This window comes from Plenodomus lingam, assembly GCF_022343315.1.
Source record: "Plenodomus lingam strain CAN1 chromosome Unknown contig_23, whole genome shotgun sequence".
Taxonomy (NCBI): Eukaryota; Fungi; Ascomycota; class Dothideomycetes; order Pleosporales; family Leptosphaeriaceae; genus Plenodomus; species Plenodomus lingam.
Window position 1 is genome coordinate 285,000 of NW_027093940.1, and position 20,015 is coordinate 305,014.

The 20,015-nt window shown below is 54.3% G+C and overlaps 5 protein-coding genes across 5 annotated transcripts; 3 read left to right on the plus strand and 2 right to left on the minus strand.

The window, feature by feature from the left end:
• Positions 1-5,140: 5,140 nt before the first annotated feature.
• IAQ61_005807 (uncharacterized protein) lies at positions 5,141-5,605 on the minus strand (the record flags this gene model as incomplete). The annotated part of the gene is made up of 1 exon (XM_066096943.1): positions 5,141-5,605. The coding sequence occupies one exon, from the start codon at positions 5,603-5,605 to the stop codon at positions 5,141-5,143; it is 465 nt and encodes a 154-aa protein (XP_065952935.1).
• A 2,136-nt stretch (positions 5,606-7,741) lies between these two features.
• IAQ61_005808 (uncharacterized protein) lies at positions 7,742-8,029 on the plus strand (the record flags this gene model as incomplete). The annotated part of the gene is made up of 1 exon (XM_066096944.1): positions 7,742-8,029. One exon carries the CDS (start codon positions 7,742-7,744, stop codon positions 8,027-8,029), a length of 288 nt encoding a protein of 95 aa, XP_065952936.1.
• A 5,085-nt stretch (positions 8,030-13,114) lies between these two features.
• Positions 13,115-13,739, minus strand: IAQ61_005809 (uncharacterized protein; the record flags this gene model as incomplete). The annotated part of the gene is made up of 2 exons (XM_003836148.2): positions 13,115-13,431; positions 13,508-13,739. Coding segments are annotated over 2 exons (549 nt in total), but the record flags the coding sequence as incomplete, so codon positions are not given.
• Positions 13,740-13,832: 93 nt separating this feature from the next.
• Positions 13,833-15,259, plus strand: IAQ61_005810 (uncharacterized protein; the record flags this gene model as incomplete). Its single annotated transcript, XM_003836147.2, has 2 exons — positions 13,833-14,671; positions 14,738-15,259. Exons 1-2 carry the CDS (start codon positions 14,468-14,470, stop codon positions 15,257-15,259), a joined length of 726 nt encoding a protein of 241 aa, XP_003836195.1. The 5' UTR covers positions 13,833-14,467.
• Positions 15,260-15,981: 722 nt separating this feature from the next.
• Positions 15,982-18,828, plus strand: IAQ61_005811 (uncharacterized protein; the record flags this gene model as incomplete). The annotated part of the gene is made up of 3 exons (XM_003836145.2): positions 15,982-16,449; positions 16,503-17,592; positions 17,791-18,828. The coding sequence occupies 3 exons, from the start codon at positions 15,982-15,984 to the stop codon at positions 18,675-18,677; spliced, it is 2,445 nt and encodes an 814-aa protein (XP_003836193.2). The 3' UTR covers positions 18,678-18,828.
• Positions 18,829-20,015: the final 1,187 nt, after the last annotated feature.

Below are 20,015 nucleotides of genomic sequence, written 5' to 3' on the forward strand. Positions count from 1 at the left end.
TTCAGATATGGCTCATACATATTGAGGGGAGATCGGTGGGCGATGAGTACGGCCGGGTGTTTTTTCGGTTTCCAAAAATGGGGCTCCCGTGTTTGTGGACGATGGGGGGTTTCTTCTGTCTAGTGAATGATTGGGAAACTTGGCATGGACATGTGTGGACTTTGAATATATATATATATATATAAAGAGACAGAGAAAGGGAGAGAGAGACAGAGAGAGAGAGAGATGGTCGGTAGTACTTTGGGCATGTATACGGGTAGTCTGTCTTGCTCCCTTGGCTGGCAAACTGCTCAGATGTCACGGCGTGCAAGTTACTCCGGCCTTGGAGCCGTGGTGGATTGGCTAGGAGCAAAGAGCGACGCACGAGGTCGGTCCTGAGGCCCGGTCGGGTTGACAGATGAGACAGTTTAAGCACAGGCAGGCAACGTGGTTCGCGGTGGTGGATGGATGCACGCCAGGGGGTGACGGCACCTCACGTCAAACAAGAGCATCAGGCGAGGGAGTAGTCAATGTCTCGAGGCAGAGTCGTCCCTTGTTCGGGCATACCAGTGTCCAGCAGCAGTCGAGTCAAGTGGGTTGTCTGTCATAGGTTCGCGCCCCAAGAAGAAAAAAAGAAAAGAAGAAGAAAAAAAAAAAGGAGGAATTGCAGTAGCGGCACGAGGGCGACATGGACGGCCATCACGTGCAGAATGGCGAAACTTGCCACTTCAAGTAAAGCCGGCTTCTGGCTTGGCCGACGGACACCGATTCCACCGTACACGGCTGTTTGCCCATCGGTAAGTGAAAAGCTGGCGGTCGGAAATATCTCTCCCACGGCTGCTGGTGGTCGCAACCGCGCCAACACGTTTGATCGGCTCAGCCTTCATCGATCAAATGGCGTGCGCGCACGAGAGCGCGGAACGGAAGAAGAATGTGGTCAGCCAAAAGGGGGTCCAAGCCGCGTAGGAGATCCGCCCGCGCAGTGTTTCAATGTGGGTGTCACGACAGTTCGGGACCTTGCAATCTCTCACCAAGCTTTCGCGATCAAGACACGGCCAGTCTTGGTCTTGCCCTATCTCTCTTCCTGGTCTCTCTCGCGCGCTCGGTGTCTGCCTTCCGGGTCCCTCCCCTGCCGTGTGCCATCCATCCACAGCAGCTCATCGGCGCATCGTCGCCAGCAATAGAGTTTCGACAGCGTGATGGCTTTTGTCCGAGGGCATGGCTAGGTACGTCCCTGGCAGTCCCCAATCAGGACGGGCTGGAATGGGAAAAAGATTGTCTGGCCGTATGTTGAATGCGTCGATTCGACACCCCAACTGCAATTCCAACCACTGCCTTGGGACTCTCTGCCTTGGATAGAGAGAAGAAAAAAACCAGCAAATCTCGCCGCAGGCCGACCGAAGAGAGAAGGACAAGGGACCCCACTTAAACACCTTTAACAAGGCCGTTGAATATCTCCGTCTCGACTCACAGACACGCCCACGCACGCAGACTGCGGTCCCCCATCACACAAGAAACCCCTTTCTCACATCCCCCACATAAAGGATGGCGTCGGGAAATTCCAGAATGTGCGCAGGATGCAGGCATGCCATTGGACAAAGCAGGCTGCCCTTTTTGAAACCTAATAGCACACACACAGCTAGCCACTGTACCTAACCTAGTTCACCACGACAGTCGGATATATATAGTATACCTGCTATTACAATCGACAACCACACCCCCCCCCCCCACCAGCCCGACACATCAACTAGCACTAATCGTAAACCTAGCCGTTCTTCGGAGGGGACAGGTACCGTGCAAGAGCCCCCACAATACCACCTAGCATCTACACAGCCGTAACCGTTTCCGGCCACGTCGATCCAGGAACTCGACTTGGGTCGTGGTCAAAGTACTGTGCCATCGTACCTACCCTACAGCCCTACCTATGTTCCGGACCCGATTCGCCCAATGCGTGGTAGCAGCGCAATCGGGTGCCTGTATCTGGGTTTAGGTACCGTTTAGGTACTTGCGCGTGGCTGGATTCGATTTCGTGGCATGACAGCCCAAGACATGGGCGCGCGCAACGGCCGGTTGGAGAGGCCGTGGCTGTGGCATGGATACCCTAAGTAGGTAGGTAGGTAGGTGGTGGTGAAGCGGTGAATGAGAGTGCGCTTTGTGAACAGTGGAGTGGATGTGTCTGCGACTACCTGGATAGGTAACGTAGGTGTGGTGGTAATCTCCCCTAGGAACCTACAGGGCATGCTAGGGTAATTGTAATAATCACCAGAGGGCGTGCTAGGGTAGACTGTAACAACCATCAAACTGCCTTGCCAGCCCAGTCAAACACTCGTCTTCACTGTCACGTACTGTACCGCAACTTTCCAGTACCCTAGCCGTGGCATCTCTAGCCCGGCATTGAACTCTACAACTCTATACAACACACCATCAATCCCATCTGCCACCCATACCCCCCTCTCCTCCATCTCCATCTCCTCTCCCTCTCCCCCCCACCAGCCCACCTACTCCAACTCTCCCTCCCTCTCTCTCCACCACCAGCCCACCCCAAAAAAGCACGCAGCCACACCAGGCCCGTGCCCTCTCCCCCCAAACCCAAACCAGCAACAAACAACGGCGCCGTCGCAGCACGCATCGGCGCCTTGAGCCTTGCAAGCCTCGAGAGCAAATCAAATAACCCCCTGCTTTCCCTTGTTCGGAGCGATTTCGCCATTTCACACATGCGCTACCAGAAGACTACAGTACCGGTATAGTGCAGGACAGGATAGGACCTACTAGTTCACTATACCGGTACTTGTACTTGTACTTGACACACACACCAGCACAACAGGCCCGGCGTCAAAGGGGAACAACAGCCCGTCCGCCCAGTACCGTGCCGGTAGGGTAGGGGCGCGACGATGGGGGGCACGGGCGTAGAGCGGTAGGTTCGGGTGCTGGGGCTGATCATGCCGATCATGCTGTTGTGGGCGTGGGCGTGGGCGTGCGTGCTGGTGTGTGCTGGTGTGTGCTGGTGTCTGTGTGGGATAGCATACCATAGTGTACCTGGGGTGTTGTGGTGTAGTGTACCGTGGTACCTGTCAGACTCACTATCCGTGCACCTACTTGGGCATCTACGGATGCACTTCCCCCAGACCAACCGTCGGATACCCGCAAGGTTCATCGTCGGATGCTGAGATGCGTATACACTTTGTACACAATGGAGACTCGTCCTGTGCCTAGGCTGGTTAGTCCTGGGTCAAGGGTGGTTTGGGGATGGGGGGCTGGGAGACGAAGTCCGGCTTCTTTTCTTCTTCTTTTGCGTGATGGTGGTGTGTGTGGGTTGGGGCGCGAAACGCGGTGGGTTTGTGTGCTGTGTTGTGTTGTGCTGTGCTGTGCTGTGCTGTGCTGTGCTGTGCTGTGCTGTGCTGTGCTGGTGCTGGTGGTGTGGATTGATGGGTGAGTGTGTGTGAGGATGGACATGGCTGTGTGTGTGTGTGTGTGTGTGTGTGGATCGCGGGGGTCCTTGTATGTATGGCATGGTGCGCGGTAGTTGGAGATGGTACGTATGAGGTACACAGCAACACAGCATGTAGGAGTAGAATGCAATACAATCCGTCCACCCATCCCATGCATTTGCTTTTTTCTTCTTCTTGTCAGTCTTTTGCCATCAGGTTCCCACATGCACGAGCTCGCCATCAATCGCTTCTTTTGCACATCATTGCATGAAAAAAAGTGGTTTCCATACCTAGGCTAGGCAGGTAGGTAGGCATCATACCGGTAGGCCAGAGGGCCAGCTGGAACGTAACCTTGCCATGCCTTGCTTGCCTATCTACCTACACTCACCACCTACATCACCTACTTTACCAGTCCATACTACATAGGAGCACCCAGTCTGTATGATAACATGGCAGCGCCCCGCTCCCCACCCCTGCCAGCAGGATTTCACCGGTTTGCCAAGCCAGCAACAAAACCTAGCCAACCTTCTCGAACGGCGGCGAAATCGGTCGAGGGAATGCGAGGCGTGCTACTTAGCTACGACCGGGGTGACCGCTACCTTTACGCTATCCATACCGCCCAAGATGCCCACCGCCACCGCGCGTTGTGCCGCCTTGGTCGGCATATGCCATGCACGTCTGCATGTTTGCGTGCAAGTTTTGCAGCAAGAGATGCCCAGGGATTGTGATGGGTTGTGCATGTTCGTGTACAAAGGGGGCAGGTGTGGCATTTGGGGAGTGGTGCCGCGGGATGCGTGTGGCTGCTACTACTATAGTACGGACAGAGGGATGGACAGAGTGTCATGTCCTACTCTATAGATGTTGTATGTGAAATGGATGATTGGCAAAAGCAGTTGTCAGACCTGTCAGACTGTTTTTCTTTGTTACGCACATCCCGCGTGGAGAGCGTTCGTCTTCCTTCCCGCCTTTACACCCCTTTTCCCTCTTTCCCCCTACTCGACTCGTCTACCTACCTACCATCGGTCAGCCCTACAAGCCAAAGCCTCACTGCACCGGTAAGCCCTTGCGCGAGGAACCGCTCGTGGAGTTCCCACTCCGGATGCTTAGCGGTGTTGAGTGCTGACAGCTTGGTAATCCGGGGATAATGAGTCAGGAATCGGGGGTTTGTCAGTTTAATCTGATGGGAGGGCGGTTGTGGCATTTGTTTGAATCCGGGTGAGGAGGGCGAATGCGGTGCTGTTGTGATGTTGCCGCGTGGGACAGAGTTTACCTAGCAGGTGTGGTGGGGTGGAGTGGGCAAATGTCTCCAAGCCAGTGGGGAGCAGCATACGGTACCGGTACGGTAGGCAGAAGCATAGGCAGCAAAAGGGCGAGAATCCAAGGTTCCACAAACCTTCAGCCCATCTAACTCCTACCGTCACCCATCCTATCTCTCTGTACACCGGAAAAGGCGGACTGCTGGATCGGGAAAGGGTTGCGCGGCCAGTGTGTCCCATTCTCTAGTTCAAGTGTAGCCGTTGTGATTCGTCTGCTCGCATTCCCTCCCCTCAAGAGTCGTTGTTTGAGCAGCAAAGGGGGGGGGGTCAGAGCGCAAGGCTGAACATGGCATACCCTTGGCTTGCTAGGATGCTGATCCAGCGGTTCCCATGGCCATGGACCATCTATCAGGAACACACGGACAGAGAGTGACAGGAGTGCGACCTGCCACGCTGCCTAGTGTACCTACTCCCATGTCAAGCTGTTAAGATTTGAGTGACGAGACGAGCTTTGCGAAACAGGGGCGTCCTGTGTTGCGAACCTGTCTTGGCTGGGAGACGGCGTGGAAAGGGTGGAGTGAACCTGTTGGCCAGGTCACGAGCGACGTTGGAACGCCACATCCTGGCCAGCCCTGAGGGAATGGAGTGTGAATGAGTGAGTGAGTGAATGAGTGAGTGAGTGAATGGGTTTGAATGAATGGTTCGAGTGACTAGCGGGATGGTCAAGACATCGCATGGGTCTCGTACTTGGTTACCGGCGCTATGCAAGGCTTCCGCCCTGTCCAGTACACCGTTTTCGAGCGAGAAGAGGTTGGGGTGGAGCTGTACCGGTACACTGTAATCTATCTCGCGCTCATCCATCCCCCCCTTCTCGCCTTTTTGCACGCCTATCCCAATCGAGGAGGATTTTCTGATCTGCCATGAAAGGATCAACACTGCCATGTTTTCCGCCCAGTCCCTATTCTGCTACATATGGCGCCAAACGCCATAATTACCGAACTTGATATTGACAGACGCGAGCAAAGTTCTGTCCTCTGTCCATGTTCCACCACGCTTGGACATTGGTCGACGTGGCCTTTTTTTATCCGACATGGAAAAAAAAAGCCACCTTCGCCCTCCATGGCTTAGAGCACCAAAAAAGCTGGAGGCCTCAGCTGGCTTTCCCCCGTTCGCGGCCAAGAATAGAAAGGGCGCAAACCAGTTGCGGGGGGGGTGCTGGTGCTGGTGCTGGTGCTGGTGCTGGTGCTGGTGCTGGTGCTGGTGCTGCGGTAGGCTCCGCGGCCTAAGGCATGTATGTACGGTACAATACATACAGCCCAAGCCACCACTTGCTCCACCCCAACCCAAACTCCATCTGCTCTTTGATCAGGTAGGAAGCTCGCTCGCTCGCGGTTCGGCCTGGGATTCCGCTGATCGCAGCGCTGCCCCCTCGAATCCTGACGGGCACCGAGAAAAGGTGGGCTAGTGTGTCGACGGGCTGAGCCATGGCTACTGACTGGTAGAAGTACATACAAGCTGCCCGCCTGAAGGCGTTGGGATGGCGATAGCGCGCATCGCGTACCGATCGATCCGCCAGTTCCTTCCTTGACCCTGGATAGGTACGGTACCCATTCTAGCAGTGTGATACGCTGGTGGTGGTGCAATGTTTGGAACGTGGGCGTCCTGCCGTGAGATCTTGGGGATCAGCAGTCGCCTTCCGGGCGAAAGAGTAGAGCACACAAGGTAGAGAGAACTACATCGACAATTGTCCTCACATGACATTCCCAGTGCATCCATGGCCAATGCCAATGACGGCTCCCTACTTGACATACAACTAGCGAGGCCTTGCATGGTTGCATGTTTGCATCATGAGGCCTCTTCTCAAGTCCGTGTTCGGCTATGTATGGTCCCGTTCGGATCCCATCCAACCTTGCTTTTCCCTCGACTCTCGCCCTCCCCCTCGCCGCGAACCCGCGCAACGATCATGCGGGTGGCAGATGTACTGATTGGCCATCGCCGTACTCCCATCACAGCCACCAAGGCATTGGTGCTGTTACCTCGCAGACGTGTACATACTACTACGCAATATAGCCTGTGTGGAAGGCCTTGGACCCCCGCCCCCCCAGTAGAGATAGGCGCATTTTCTGGCTTGCCAATGGTGGAAGAGGTCAAATGGGTCCTATGGCAAAAGTGCCCAGTCGGAGGCGGTGTTTTGGAATTTCGGTGCGAAAGAAGGCTGTGAAGCCATCAGAGGACCGGCGCTTTGGTTGCTTCGGGCGGGGGGTTTGCGTTGCGATGCAGCTGTGCTGGCTTGCTCAGCACGCCGACCTGTTGCTGTTTCATCGGGACAAGGTCGCTGGAATGGCTGTAGCGAGGATAGCAATAGCAATCGCAGGCAGCAGACAATCTTCTAGATGCTTGAGCAACGCGGGATGGATGGGGGTGGTGACTTGTTGCATGCGTAGAGTACGAGTATGGAGAGCAGTGGCTTTGCCTGTAGAGCCGGAACAGCGTTCCATCCACGTCACACAGCGTACCGTATGCGTCGAGTTCGCATTGATCTGCAGTCGATCGACGATGCAGGACAACATGTCGGGCTCGCCCGATCTGCTTTACTCTCTTGTCTCACACACACACACACACACACTCTCTCTCTCTCTCTCTCTCTGTCTACCTAATATCTGTGACAAAAGAAATGGCAAGAGGGAGTGAAACATTGGGGCCATGTTGAAGGTTACGGCACGAGACCCGAGAGTCTTGCACTGTTTCCCGATAGCCGTGGGGGCTACTCTGCTGTATAGTATGTACTTGGGTTGTAGCGCAGGGGCCTAACGTTTCTGAATCCTTACACTAAGATGGACACAATCCTGGGCATGACGACAACGAAATGCTACAAGCTAACAAAGCTGAATTGAATTGACCCATCCGTAGTAGGAAGATGGAAAAGAAATCTCACGGCGAGTCGAGCTCACAGTACGCATTCAACGGGATAGATGTGTTGTATGCCCTGAGCCGAAAGCCACGTCCAAGTCGAGCACAACATGCCATGATGATGATGACAATACTCCTGACTAACTGCATCTCTGCCCCTCGACCTGCATGACCGCAACTTGTTCCCAGGACCTCCTCCTACCCTATCCAGCCCTATGCATTAGACTGCAAGAAACCAGCTTCCAGAACGCAAGGGAAGTCGCTTGGCAAGTCGGCCGTGAGGTTGTGGGCAAAAGATACCTACCTGCTTGGTACATGCTGACTGATGCCGACCATGCTCCCCAGTCGTGGCTGATTGGCTGCGGCATGGGGATCCACTGCATCCATTCGCTACCGCCATCTCCATCAGGACATGATTCCGCCCAAGCCCCAATCGTTTTGCTCGACGATGGCTAATCATGACTGTAGTCTGTCACGCCTCTGGCTACGGACCCGTCCCTGTGGCGCTTCTGCATTGTACGGCGGGTTAGGAAAGGAGGGTTTTGGCGGGCGGGTTCTTCTTGGTGATGGCAGTGGATCTATGGGCTGGCCTTGCTGTTGCGCATGCAATGATCAATACCGGTAGTAGAGGGCGAGTCTTGTGATTGAATCACACTGCGTCTGCAGTACTGTACCCTCAACTCCCCTTGTTGTCGACATGCGGAACCGAAAGCAGACCACCGGCTTGTCCGAGCGGTGCGAGGATCTGGCTTACGGTACCGTCTAGAGTACTCCCTACTACCTAATCCACGAGTAGTAGGGGTCCAATGCTGCCCGCGCTAGCCCCTTGGTATTGGTGCCTATCAGACTTTCGACAGGGCTGATCTGTGTGAACAGCAGAGCAGAGTGCCTACTACCTAGTGCCAGGATTCCATGCTGCGTTGACTGACTGGGATTTCAGCTAGCTTTTGAAATCACCCCACACTTGGAAATCCAGGTCGGATCCACCTAGCTGATCGCTGTTCAGCTCGCAGGCTCGCACAAGACGTACCGGTACATGTATATTGAGACTGCTGCTACTATGGAGCCTGCCATGCTATTTTGATGGCAAACCAAATGCACCACCATGGACACCCTTTTTCTTCGCCCGGGCGCTTCCGAGAACACATGGCATGCCGAGAGGCCTAAAAAAGGCTTGCAGGATCTGTGGTGGTGGTGCTGTGCCGCTCCCGCGAAAGCGACATGAACGGTTGAGCTAGCAGCTGCATCCCACCAAGCCCCAACCGCCATAGTCGGCGCTCGCGAGCCCGCTTCGTAAGCTGTCTGGCCAAAATAAGCACATCACCGTTGTGCAGAGTCCAGAGTGGAGCCATCAAGGGCCTGATGATCAGCATTTTGAGCCGCGACCTGTGCACGCCGTACTGAGAATGGTCCAGCTGTTGAGGGAATGTTTCGAGCCGAGTTGAAACGGCTGGCTGCGGCGACGGTCAACGCCCTGCAGCTGGCAAATGTCTGCCTTGGAGCTGTAGGATGACGAAGCCGAAACGCACCCTGTGATTGCTCGATTCGCTTTACAATGGCCATCGAGGGTCGAGACCTGACCAGTTACACTTACTAGACTGCCACGAGGTCTGACCATCCCATGTGGGTGCTGGGTGTACGGTACTGCACACCGGAGATACTGTTTGTGTGCAAGGCAACCAACGGCCCATACGGTCATGCTTCTGGCTGGGTGATTGCATGGGCCCGCGGCGCTTGGATATACTCACTTTTACCAGCAGTCGAAGCGAAAACGTCGATAAACATATGACATCGCGGTAGGCGACTAGCGCGGGAATAGTCGTCATCGTCATTCGCTCCATTCCTATATGTCGTGATAGATAGCCCTCTCTTCCTGGGACGAACATCACAGAGGCATGCACGGCGAAAACTCGCCGTGTCCACGACACCGTCCTGTCCTGCGCATTCCATGCCTGTCAGTCGGTGAGTAGGCGGTGCACTGTACATACTGTGAGACTAGATAGAGGGTATGGAACGGTGGATGGATGGTACAAGGCCCCTCCGAAGGAAGCGGTCGCCCGGCATTTCTGCCAGCTCATCATCATTCGGGTGCTACGGCGAAGGCCATGGGGCATACGATGAGGGGTTCGCGCATTGCTTATAGCGGACAGGCCAATGGCTGTGTCCCAGGCTCACTCCTACGAGTCGTAGGGCTGTAGGGCTATGGAGGGGGAGGTGTTTGTCGCCAGGGGCCGTGGCGTCGCTTGCAGCGGCCACTAAAAATAGGCCGAGAGTAGCGCGCCTGTGGACGGTACGGCGTACTACCTAGGGACGGTACAGTCGTGGAGCAGTCCTCAAGTGCCTGGCGATGAAGACGATAATTTTGGAAGATGCAAGGTTTCGTACGGCGGCGGCTATCCACGATCAGCTGTCTGTTTGTCTGAATAGGTCAGTGCAGCTGTTTGACGTGTCTTGGCCCGGTGTTCTCTGTACTGTAACGCAGGCAGCTGTAGGCGTTTTAGCAGCCCCCTCCCCTCAAACGCATGCCTGCACTTAATCGGTATAGAGCAGCAATAGGACGCCAACCAGCATGCCAGTCCACCAACCCGATAGTATGGAGCCTATATGATATCACATGACCACCCATCGCATTCCACCCCAAGTTCCCACCGTCCAGCAGGTCTTGCGCGCGGCGGTGAGCTTGGTGCGGGGTGCCCGGCAGAGCGGGACTGTGAGGACCTGTCGTACTCCAGATGAGGAAATTCATTCGTCCAAGAGAGTCGTCTGGCCAATCACACCCGGTGACAACGGTCTTGGAACAAGACGACTAACCGTTCTGAGCCACCCAAGGGAGTTGCATGGGTCTTCCCGCCCTACCGACTCACCGTCTCGGTGACAGCCTTGTGAACCTGTACTACATTTCCCCATGACCTCGGCGACCACGTCTGATTACATCGGATCGATGATAGACTGCTGTTCGCTTCGTAGTCTACCTGCGTAAACGCAGTCCTGTGCAAACTTGCGAGTTTTGTTGCACATGCTTGAAGCAGAGCCTGTGCTACCTACTGCATGGTGTGTGTGATATTTCGCATTCAGCGAGCGTTGAGCTCGCCGTTCATGTGCGTCTCCAGACAAGGGCGTAGTGAAACTGTATCATGCCGACCGGTTCACACCATCTCCCAACGTCCAACGGGCCACGAATCGCCCGACTCTGTGTGTTTTCGAATTGGCCCGGGAGATGAAGAACGTAGAATCATTTGTTTGGTCTAGTCCAAATCAGTCATCCATGATCGTCAACCATTGATGCTGAGCCTCTACGCATAAATCCTCTGCTATGTCCCGCATCCATGGTAGCCTGATCACCCAGAGACTCGTGCAGCCAGATACCCCTGGTGAAGAGTCCAAGATCGCATTGCTGAGCCCATCAGTCTGTCTGATGGGTTCACGTTGCTGACGCGGCATCGGATTGACAAAGCACCGACTACATATCGTCATATACCCCAAACTACCAAGGTTGCCCCGTTTCGATTGCCGAAACAACTCCCCTGGTGAGACGTGATTGATAACAACGAGCTTGGTCGCGGGTTGGGTGGCAACCTTCACTGATCTCTTGGCCAAAAAAGAGAGTCTTTGAAGGACCACGTGTTGGCCAACTGTCGACTAGTACGTGTTGGAGACTCTGTCTGTGATGTGTAAGGCGTGCTTCGCAAGCATCTAGATGCTCCAGCCCCACATTGCACTATTTCAACATCATAGCCGGTAGGCGTAGAACTGAGCCAGTCCCGCAGCAGAACAGGGGACGGGCAACGTGGATGTGATCGACGTGCGCAATCACTTTCCCAAGGTTCAAAGGCCGCGTAGCCATGAGCAATTAAGCCTTCGTTTGCGACTGTGTGCGCGTATGTCTCAGAGAGGTCAGTGGCAACCTCGCCTCGCTTGACGCTGTCTACTCCTGTTCACAAGCCCCCACCAATTCCATCCAACATGGTGGCAGTAATAGCACATGGCGCTGTTGCCTGCGGCTCATAATTGAGCTTCGACCCTGGGCTGCGGTTCGTTGATGTTCCACGAGACGGTATGCCTTGTGGCGGCCATGCTGCCTATATCGAGCAGCAGATTTCATCAGACGACACCGCCCTGGACAGACCAAGTTCTCGCCCGAGGGGTCAAGTGTTTCAAAGCCGATATACTCCAGATCTTTACAGGGTTTCTGCATTGCTTCTGCTCTTTTGTTGGCGAGTGTGGGATTCTCGATGTCCGTGGCGAGCCTCGTTCGGCTACAAACAACTGACAAAGTATCAGTACTGTCAAGTTCAAAGGCTAGCAAGCCTCTTATTGTGGCCAGTTCGAACAAGCAATGGGGATGTGAAGTTGGTTTTCGTTGAAATTGCTCCCTCTCTGCAGTCTCGATACACAAGCAGGTTGCACCTAAATAAGTAACGCGCAGCGGTTCATGAGCCCCCACGACCGGGCGTAAGGCGTGCCGTTGAAACTATAGTCCAGCCATTAAGCGGAAAGAGCGACTCGACGCCGTTTGAGAATTCCAGTCGTTGCTCCCGAATGGTTCCACTCCAACGACGGTTGGCTCGCTTTCCAAGTAGGTACTGAACGACTGAAGACATGGGCTAAGCTTTGGGCTGGCTACTATTGTGCGCCCTTTGGGTCTTGAGCTCACCGACTCTGCAGTAAGGTGCTGATGCGGCTGCGGCAAAGCATGAGAACAGTGCGTAGGGCTGGCCGTGAGACGGCTGTATGATCAAGAGCCACGCCTCAGAGTGGACGAGTGGTGAACGCTGGCAGCGGTGGTGCTACCTTGTGGAGAGGAGATGGGGTCGAACTACGGTTGGCTAAAGTGATCAAGTACGGTGGATAATTTAGATTGGCAGGCTGGCAGGCTGTACTTTTCACAGAGGAAGAGGTTCCCAGTTCCCACTGACAAGGCGAGCTGGCTGCATGGATGTGCGGCCAGGTTGCATGTGCTGTGCTAGGCTAGAACCGGTATATGGTCTGCCACGGCAGCCTTCCTCGCAGGACCTGTTGTTCCTGTGGACAGGAGCAGGTGTGGAAGACGAGGGCGCCGTGCCTGTTCGCATGGTTGGCCCAAGTACCACGGGGGCGGCGTTGGGGAGAGGTGGCTTGTCCTTGCGAGGAGTCGCGGTGTGCGGACGAGTTCAGAGGTTGCGCATGCGTGACAGGGCACGGGCAGCAGCCAATGGGTAGCAACGGTCGACGGCTGCGATGATCTGGTGCGAGCCGGTCAAGGCCTGGCATGCCCGCCCACTCGCGAGGTTTCGACAGCCAACACCGCTCTGAGCACCGAATGTGTGGGGCGATGGTGCCGGGACGTTTTGCCCAGCCAGCCAGCCAGCACAGCATAGGAGAGGACAGGAGAGGACAAGGACAGCGCGCACCGAGCAGGTCTGGCAAGCTCCGTGTGTGGTGCATACTAAATAGCCGTGCTGGGTGCTGGGTGCTGCCTTGGGAATACTGTATCAGTTTGGCCCCCAATCCTTGAACGCCGGCCTGCCATGCGGCGTGGCGGGCAAGTGTGCTATGTATCGTTCATACAGGTAGGTCTGTAGGTAGGTAGTAAAGGCATCGTGATGGTGGAGGCGGTGGAGGCGGTGGTGGTGCGGTGGTGCTGGCATCGTGATGGAGGGGCAATCCATGGACGGGGGGGTGGGAGGGTGCGCGAATGAACGCGACGGCTGTTTGGCCTGCCCACCAAGCACCACCACCACCACCACCACCAGTAGCAGCAGAAGACGCAGTTCGCACTTTCGCATTCGCAAGCTCCCAGTGCAAGTCAGTGTGCAGCAGGGCTTCCCGAAGAAGGCCGACGACAAAGACGACGGGTGATTGAGTGGCAGCTGGACTGTCTGCCAACACCTAACTACTAGCACCACCACCACCACCACTAGGTACTACTACTACCAGTGTAGAGTACCTACGTACGTACGTACTTGGGGTAGATAGCTATGTAGCACACTAGGCTCACAGGCACGGAGTTACTTGGTGACAGACGCGGCCCGAGCAGGGCGCCAAGAGGCATAGGGCTGTCTCCAGGCATGCTGGAAGGGAGAGCGAAAAGAGTCTTGAGGTCGTGCTGGCCCAGGTCTCGAGCTAACCAGTATGTAGCCTGTTGCTTGCTTCGCTGCCCAGGTGCACGTCGCCAGGGTTGTGGGGGCCCTGGGGAGGGAGGGGGGTTCAAGGGTGGTGGAGGGTGGAGGGGGGAAAGGGAACAGACCATCAGCCAGGCGAACAGGGGGGAGAGGCAGACCTCACAGACACACAGACACACAGACACACAGACACACAGACACACGGACACACGGACAGGCAGACAGACAGACACACAGAGAGAAGGAAAAGAAAGAGAGGGGCTCCCCACCGCTCCCCCATTACACCGCTTCCACCGCCCGGCGATACATTACGGGCCCATGTAGACGGCGTTACGGCCCTCCTGCGCTGCGGAGCCCTGGCACGGCCAACGCTCAGTGGCCCGCCGCAAAGCCCTGTGCTAGCGCCTAGCCTATATTTACGAGGCCGCAGTCGGTGAAAGCACAGGGTTCCATCGTACCAAATTGAGAAATGCTCGAGCATCCATGTCGCAGGGTGCATGCGAGGGCCTGAAGCTGGGGGACCAACACTAGCTCTCTGTGTGCCCGCCAGAACAACTGCGGACGCTCTTGACGGCGAGATAAATATACTGTCGTCCCCGGCTTGTCCGAGCCTCTTCTCTCATCAGCCCACAGAACAGCCCTGCAATCAATCCCATCTCTATATCTCTCCAACCTCCCACCCGTCTGTGATAGCCTTTCCCTTCTGCCAGACAGACAACTCCTCCTTCTCCTCCTCCTACTCCTCCTACTCCTACTCCTACTCCTCCTACTCCTCTGCCTTGCTCCTCCCACCATGCATCGACACGCAACCTACCAGTATGCCTCTGCTGCACCCACCGCCACACGATATTCGGGCACTTCCTCAGCCTTCTCCGCCTCAGCCAACCCCAATGAAGACTGGACCAAGATCTCAGATCTAGCTGAGCGTCGTCGGATACAGAACCGTATCGCCCAGCGCAACTACCGCAAGAAGCTCAAGAAGAGGCTCGAAGACTTGGTAAGTTCCTCCCCATCTTGCTGTCCCCCGTCTCTGCTTGAGTGCCATGTGCTCATCGTCTTCTAGGAGCGTCGTGCTGCCTCGAGCTCAGCTTCACCTGAACAGAAGCCTGCCGAGCTACAGATGCCACAAAGGTCGCCGCGCCAGGAATTTCCATCTCCATCCTCCTCTGACTCCTCCTACACCACCCCACCTGCCGAGGACCGCATGTTCTCTCACCAGTACACACGCCAGCTCTCCACAAGCCCACCACCCTTCTCCGTTGCCTCGTACTCATCAACCTACCCAGCTCCAGAGACAGTGGCCTATTCCATGCCCTACTCGAGCCCGTCCTACCACCCGATGCCAACCGCCATCAGCTCGGAGATGCCAACGTACGCCTACCTTCCGCCACTCTCCTCAACCTACCCCACCACCTTGCCGAGCCTTGTGCCGAGCATGCACGTCAAAAGCGAGTACTACGCCGAGGAGGATCTCAGCCCATTCGGTGTTGGCTACGCTGCCATTGGCGGGATTGAAATGCCTCAAGCCCACTCCTACTCCCAATCAACTGTAAGGCTCCCATCTCGCCAGCCCTACTACGCTTAGGCATCCATCTCTTGCAATTGCCCCCACGCCGTCGACAATCAACTCGCTGACAGCTCCTGGTAGACGCCACCACTTGAGCCTTCAGACTTGAGTTACCCGGCCAGTCCGCCCCACTCCATGCCACGGACACCTCCTCTTTCTCTTCATCCTCTTTCTCTTCATCCTCTTTCTCTTCATCCTCTTTACTCCATGTAAGGACCTTTGGTGATCACCACCTATGCATTCACTTCTCTTCGAGACACTGTCTCTATCTTATGTGTTATACGTTTTTTTGTACTGCATTTCAGCGATCGGTCGTTTTGGACAAAAGGGTCCCTCGCTTGACCTTTGAAGGATTGGGTGTTTGGCGTATCTACTACCGCTTTGTAGACTGCTTGGCAACCATTAGAGATATATCCAGGATTAGCAGGCTCACAGGCCTAGAGTGAAACACAATCTCAGTGCCAGTGCAAGCCTGAGATATGTCATGTATCAACGAAATACTTTATCACAATCTCGAGACTCCCAATACGATACGTGAAGCGTTCAAAAGTGAATTACATTGCGCACTGTTACACCAACGGCTGGATGCATCTTGGCTGTGGAACAGCTTGGTCATTGTTGCGATAGTAATAATGGATGGAGGTGGTGGAGGGGAAAACCCAATCTAATCTGCGGTGAGATCATCGCGCTTTCCGCAACGGCAACGCCAAGCCTGTCGCGTCGCGTCTCACCGTGCGTGCATGCCTGTCAGCATTCCGATTTGCGGACAACACCACTGCCACCACCACTACACATTCATGGCACCTGTACGCTCGCGACTGAACAAAGCACGGCAGTTCCTCACTGGTGGTGCAGTGTTCCGCGAGGATTCAGACGACGAACTCGGCTACGATGACCATCCATGGGAGTGGATCTACAGCAACACCAGCACAGAGGATGCAAACACTGACAAAGATGCAACACCAAAGAAACGAAAAGCGGCGCCGACGTCGCTAGGGAATCGAATTGTTGGTGCGCGCATGGGGAATTTCAAATGTAAAGTAGGAGATGCCGTACTCCTGAAGGCCGAGGGCAACCAAGCCTGGGTAGGCATCATCTGCGACTTCCATGAAGACTTGGAAGACGGAGAGAAGATGGCCAAATTTTTATGGTTCTCCTCAGAGAAAGAGATTCGCAACCAAAGCAAAAAGCGCACCGATTTTCTTCCTGTCAGTCATCCAACCCATTCTTTGCCCATAACAGGGATGCTGACGATTCGCAGAATGAGCTATATATCTCGGCAACTTTTGATGATAACCCCTTAGAATCGATCAATGGAACAGCCAGAGTTTTGTCCCTGGAGCAATTCCAGAGGCTCTATCCTGCAGGTGTTAAGAAATCGTCCAAGGACTTTGGCAAAGTCTTCGTTTGTAGGAGAGGGTGCAATACTCGCACGACTACGTACACACCCGAATTCGTCTGGGAAGACATTTATAAAGGTGCCGAGGATATCGACAGCTTGGTGGAACTCGTGCAAAGCCAGACGAAAGCAACTCGAAGGGGCGTCGGGCGACCCAAGAAGCCAACACAACGAGACTTGGATGAGTTTGTCGCCCCAGACTCTGACGACGATGGCGCTCCCAAAACTCCACGGAAGCGCCGCAAACTCGACGAGGCCACCACACCCATGTCAAATAAGAAAACTCCTACCTCTCGCAAGTTTCTCACACCAACGCACAAACGTATAGTACTCAAGAAGCAACTTGAATTTACACCATTGGGAACACGCGTGCTTTCTCCTTCGGCTATGAATTCACCTTTTCAGCAAGCACGGAGCCAACTCCATGTGTCTTCGGTGCCCGCGGCACTCCCCTGTCGTGAAGAAGAGTTCTCTACGGTCTATAGCCATTTGGAAGCTGCCATCACAGATGGGTCAGGATCATGCATATACATTTCGGGTACTCCAGGGACAGGCAAGACTGCAACCGTTCGAGAAGTCGTGGCGCAGCTTCATGCCTCAGTCCAAGCCGAGGAGCTGGATGATTTCATATTTGTCGAAATCAATGGCATGAAGGTCACCGATCCACATCAATCCTACTCTCTGTTGTGGCAAGCGCTACGCGGAGACAGAGTAAGCCCATCTCACGCGCTTGAACTACTGGAGAGGGAGTTTTCTACCCCAAGTCCACGTCGCGTCCCTTGCGTTGTCTTGATGGACGAGCTCGATCAACTCGTCACAAAGAACCAATCAGTCATGTACAACTTCTTTAATTGGCCTGGGCTTCGGCACAGCAGGTTGATTGTGTTGGCCGTCGCAAATACTATGGATCTTCCCGAGCGCACATTAAGCAACAAGATTAGCAGTCGATTAGGTCCGTATTCGCATTTCTTATCCCCTATCTCATTCGATCGTCCCTCGCACCTGCAACACCATTTGTAGTACCGCTTGATGTACATCTGCCGAAGTCGCTGGATGCACGGACGCTTCTCTCAACGCCTTTTCGTTTCAGAGACCCACCTTTACCGGGTTCTCCGGATACTTCCTCAGCAAGGCTAACAGTTATGCATAGGTCTGACACGTATAACCTTCCCTGGTTATACTTACGACCAGTTGATGCAGATCATCCAGTCCAGGCTAGAAGGCGTACCAGGCAGCCTTGTGAAGACGGATGCTGTGCAATTTGCTGCGCGCAAAGTCGCAGCTGTCAGTGGAGATGCGCGACGTGCTTTGGACATTTGTCGGCGGGCCGTAGAAATTGCGGAGATGGAGCACGCATCACAAGACCACGACAACGAGGCGCAGCCTACAACACCGAGTAGAACCGATCGGGGAGAAAAGACAAAACTACTGCAAACCTCTCGGCCGATCAAATCTACCGTAGAAGACGACGCCGTTGCAATTAAACGGGCGGGACCGACTACGGGCCGAAAGGGACTTGTTACGATCACGACGATCAAACAGGCGATCAATGAGGCCACGAGCAGCCCCCTGCAGCAGACACTACGGGCTCTTCCGTTGGTAAGTAAGGTGTTCCTTGCAGCGCTCTTGGCACGGATCCGTCGGACAGGCATCGGTGAAGCGGTGCTTGGCGATGTGGTGGACGAAGTGAAAAGACTAGGCCTGATGAGCCAGCTACAGCCTATTCATGAATACCTACTTGCCCCTGAAGGGGAATATGGCGGAAAACTAGGCACGATTGGGACTACGATGCAGCCATCGACACCTTCCAAACATAGAGATGGCCAGGGCATAGGGCCAAAGTCATCAGACCTCAAAGCAGCACGAGCTCTCGGTCTCGCACTTGCAGCTACTGAACTTGCAGAAGCCGGCATCGTGGGCGTCGAGGCCCGACATGGCGAGCGCGTTGGCCGCGTACGGCTAGGTGTTGGAGAGGACGAAGTGCGACTTGCACTAGGGGAGGACGAGTCGGTCCATGGACTCGGATTCGGCTCATGAATTGATTGATCTATTAGTTAGCAGCAACACCAACAACAACCAATGCCCCACTCGACTTTTTTTTGTCCCGCATCAAAGAGCGTCGCGTAGTAGTTAGTATATACAAGCAAAGTAATTAGAAGTTTTACAATAAAATAAAAATTACCAAGAGAAACTACAACTTTGTAGGAGCGGCATTTTTTTAACCTGGATAGAGTCAAGCGAAGTGTTTTGGTGTTGTTTCTGGGTATTGGCAACCTGTTTTCTGAAACTTCTAGTCCAACAGCATGCTTGCATATATTTGCGGACCCCTCCCACCCCTTCCTCTATTCAACGGTTTCCGATATACACATGATATCAAGTCCACGTTATATATATATATATCCCCACACACACGTACATGCACAACCGACAACCCCACGCGTTTGTCCCGGGCATTCTTGCCTGCAACCTCATATATCCATACGCGCGCTCAATCTACCCATTCCGCTTGCATCAATTACCGAGGGCCGCAGATGTGTGCGCACCCGTGTAGGAGAGAAGAGATTTCCGGCTTGCGACGCGGCACGGCTGTGTGGTGGATGGGTGCCAGGGAGGAGGCGTGGGCGGGCGCGAGGTAGAGTAGATAGATGGCCTATGTTTAGTCCGTTTGACTTTGTCGTCCCGTCTCTCTCTGCCTGTCCTCTTTTTCATTTTATCCTCGGTCTCGGGTCGGGAGGGGCTGGTGGGGAGGGCGGATGAGGAGGGATGAGATGCTGTTTAGGGATGGTATTATGGGTACTGGGAGATGTTGGTTGTTGGGTTTAGATTGTAAGTATCTATATCGTATGTCATGGGTATGTGTAGAAGCGAGGCGGAATTTCCTAGACGGCAGAGGGGGTTTTTTTTTGGGGGGGGGGGCGGGGGGGCTTGCTCTGATAAAGCATGGATGTGGTGCTAAGTCACGCAATGAGCTTTGGGGATGAGAGCGGTATCGTGGTGGTGTGAGCTTCCAGATTGCTGGTAGGTTTTGGGGTAAGATACAGATAAGTTGCATGAAACGAGCTGCTTGGTTTCAGCGTAGGGGTAAAGAGATAAGATGTTGCTTTATGAATCTTAAGTCATCTTTTTATCTAGTTAGGTCAAGTAAGCTCTCTATTTTGACAACTTGCGGATTTTGTACCTTTCTTTTTTCTCAGAAGGTGGAGTCTGGTAGGTTCACAGTCATTCTTGGGATTTTCTTCTTTTGGTATTGTCGTGTTTGATATCAATGTTGGTGGTAATAAGTCTCTCGTTGATGTGGTTTATATGATTGTTTACTTTAGCTGCATGTGGCATATATCAACCATTTTGCGTCACTCTTGGTTATCTGAAAGTTCA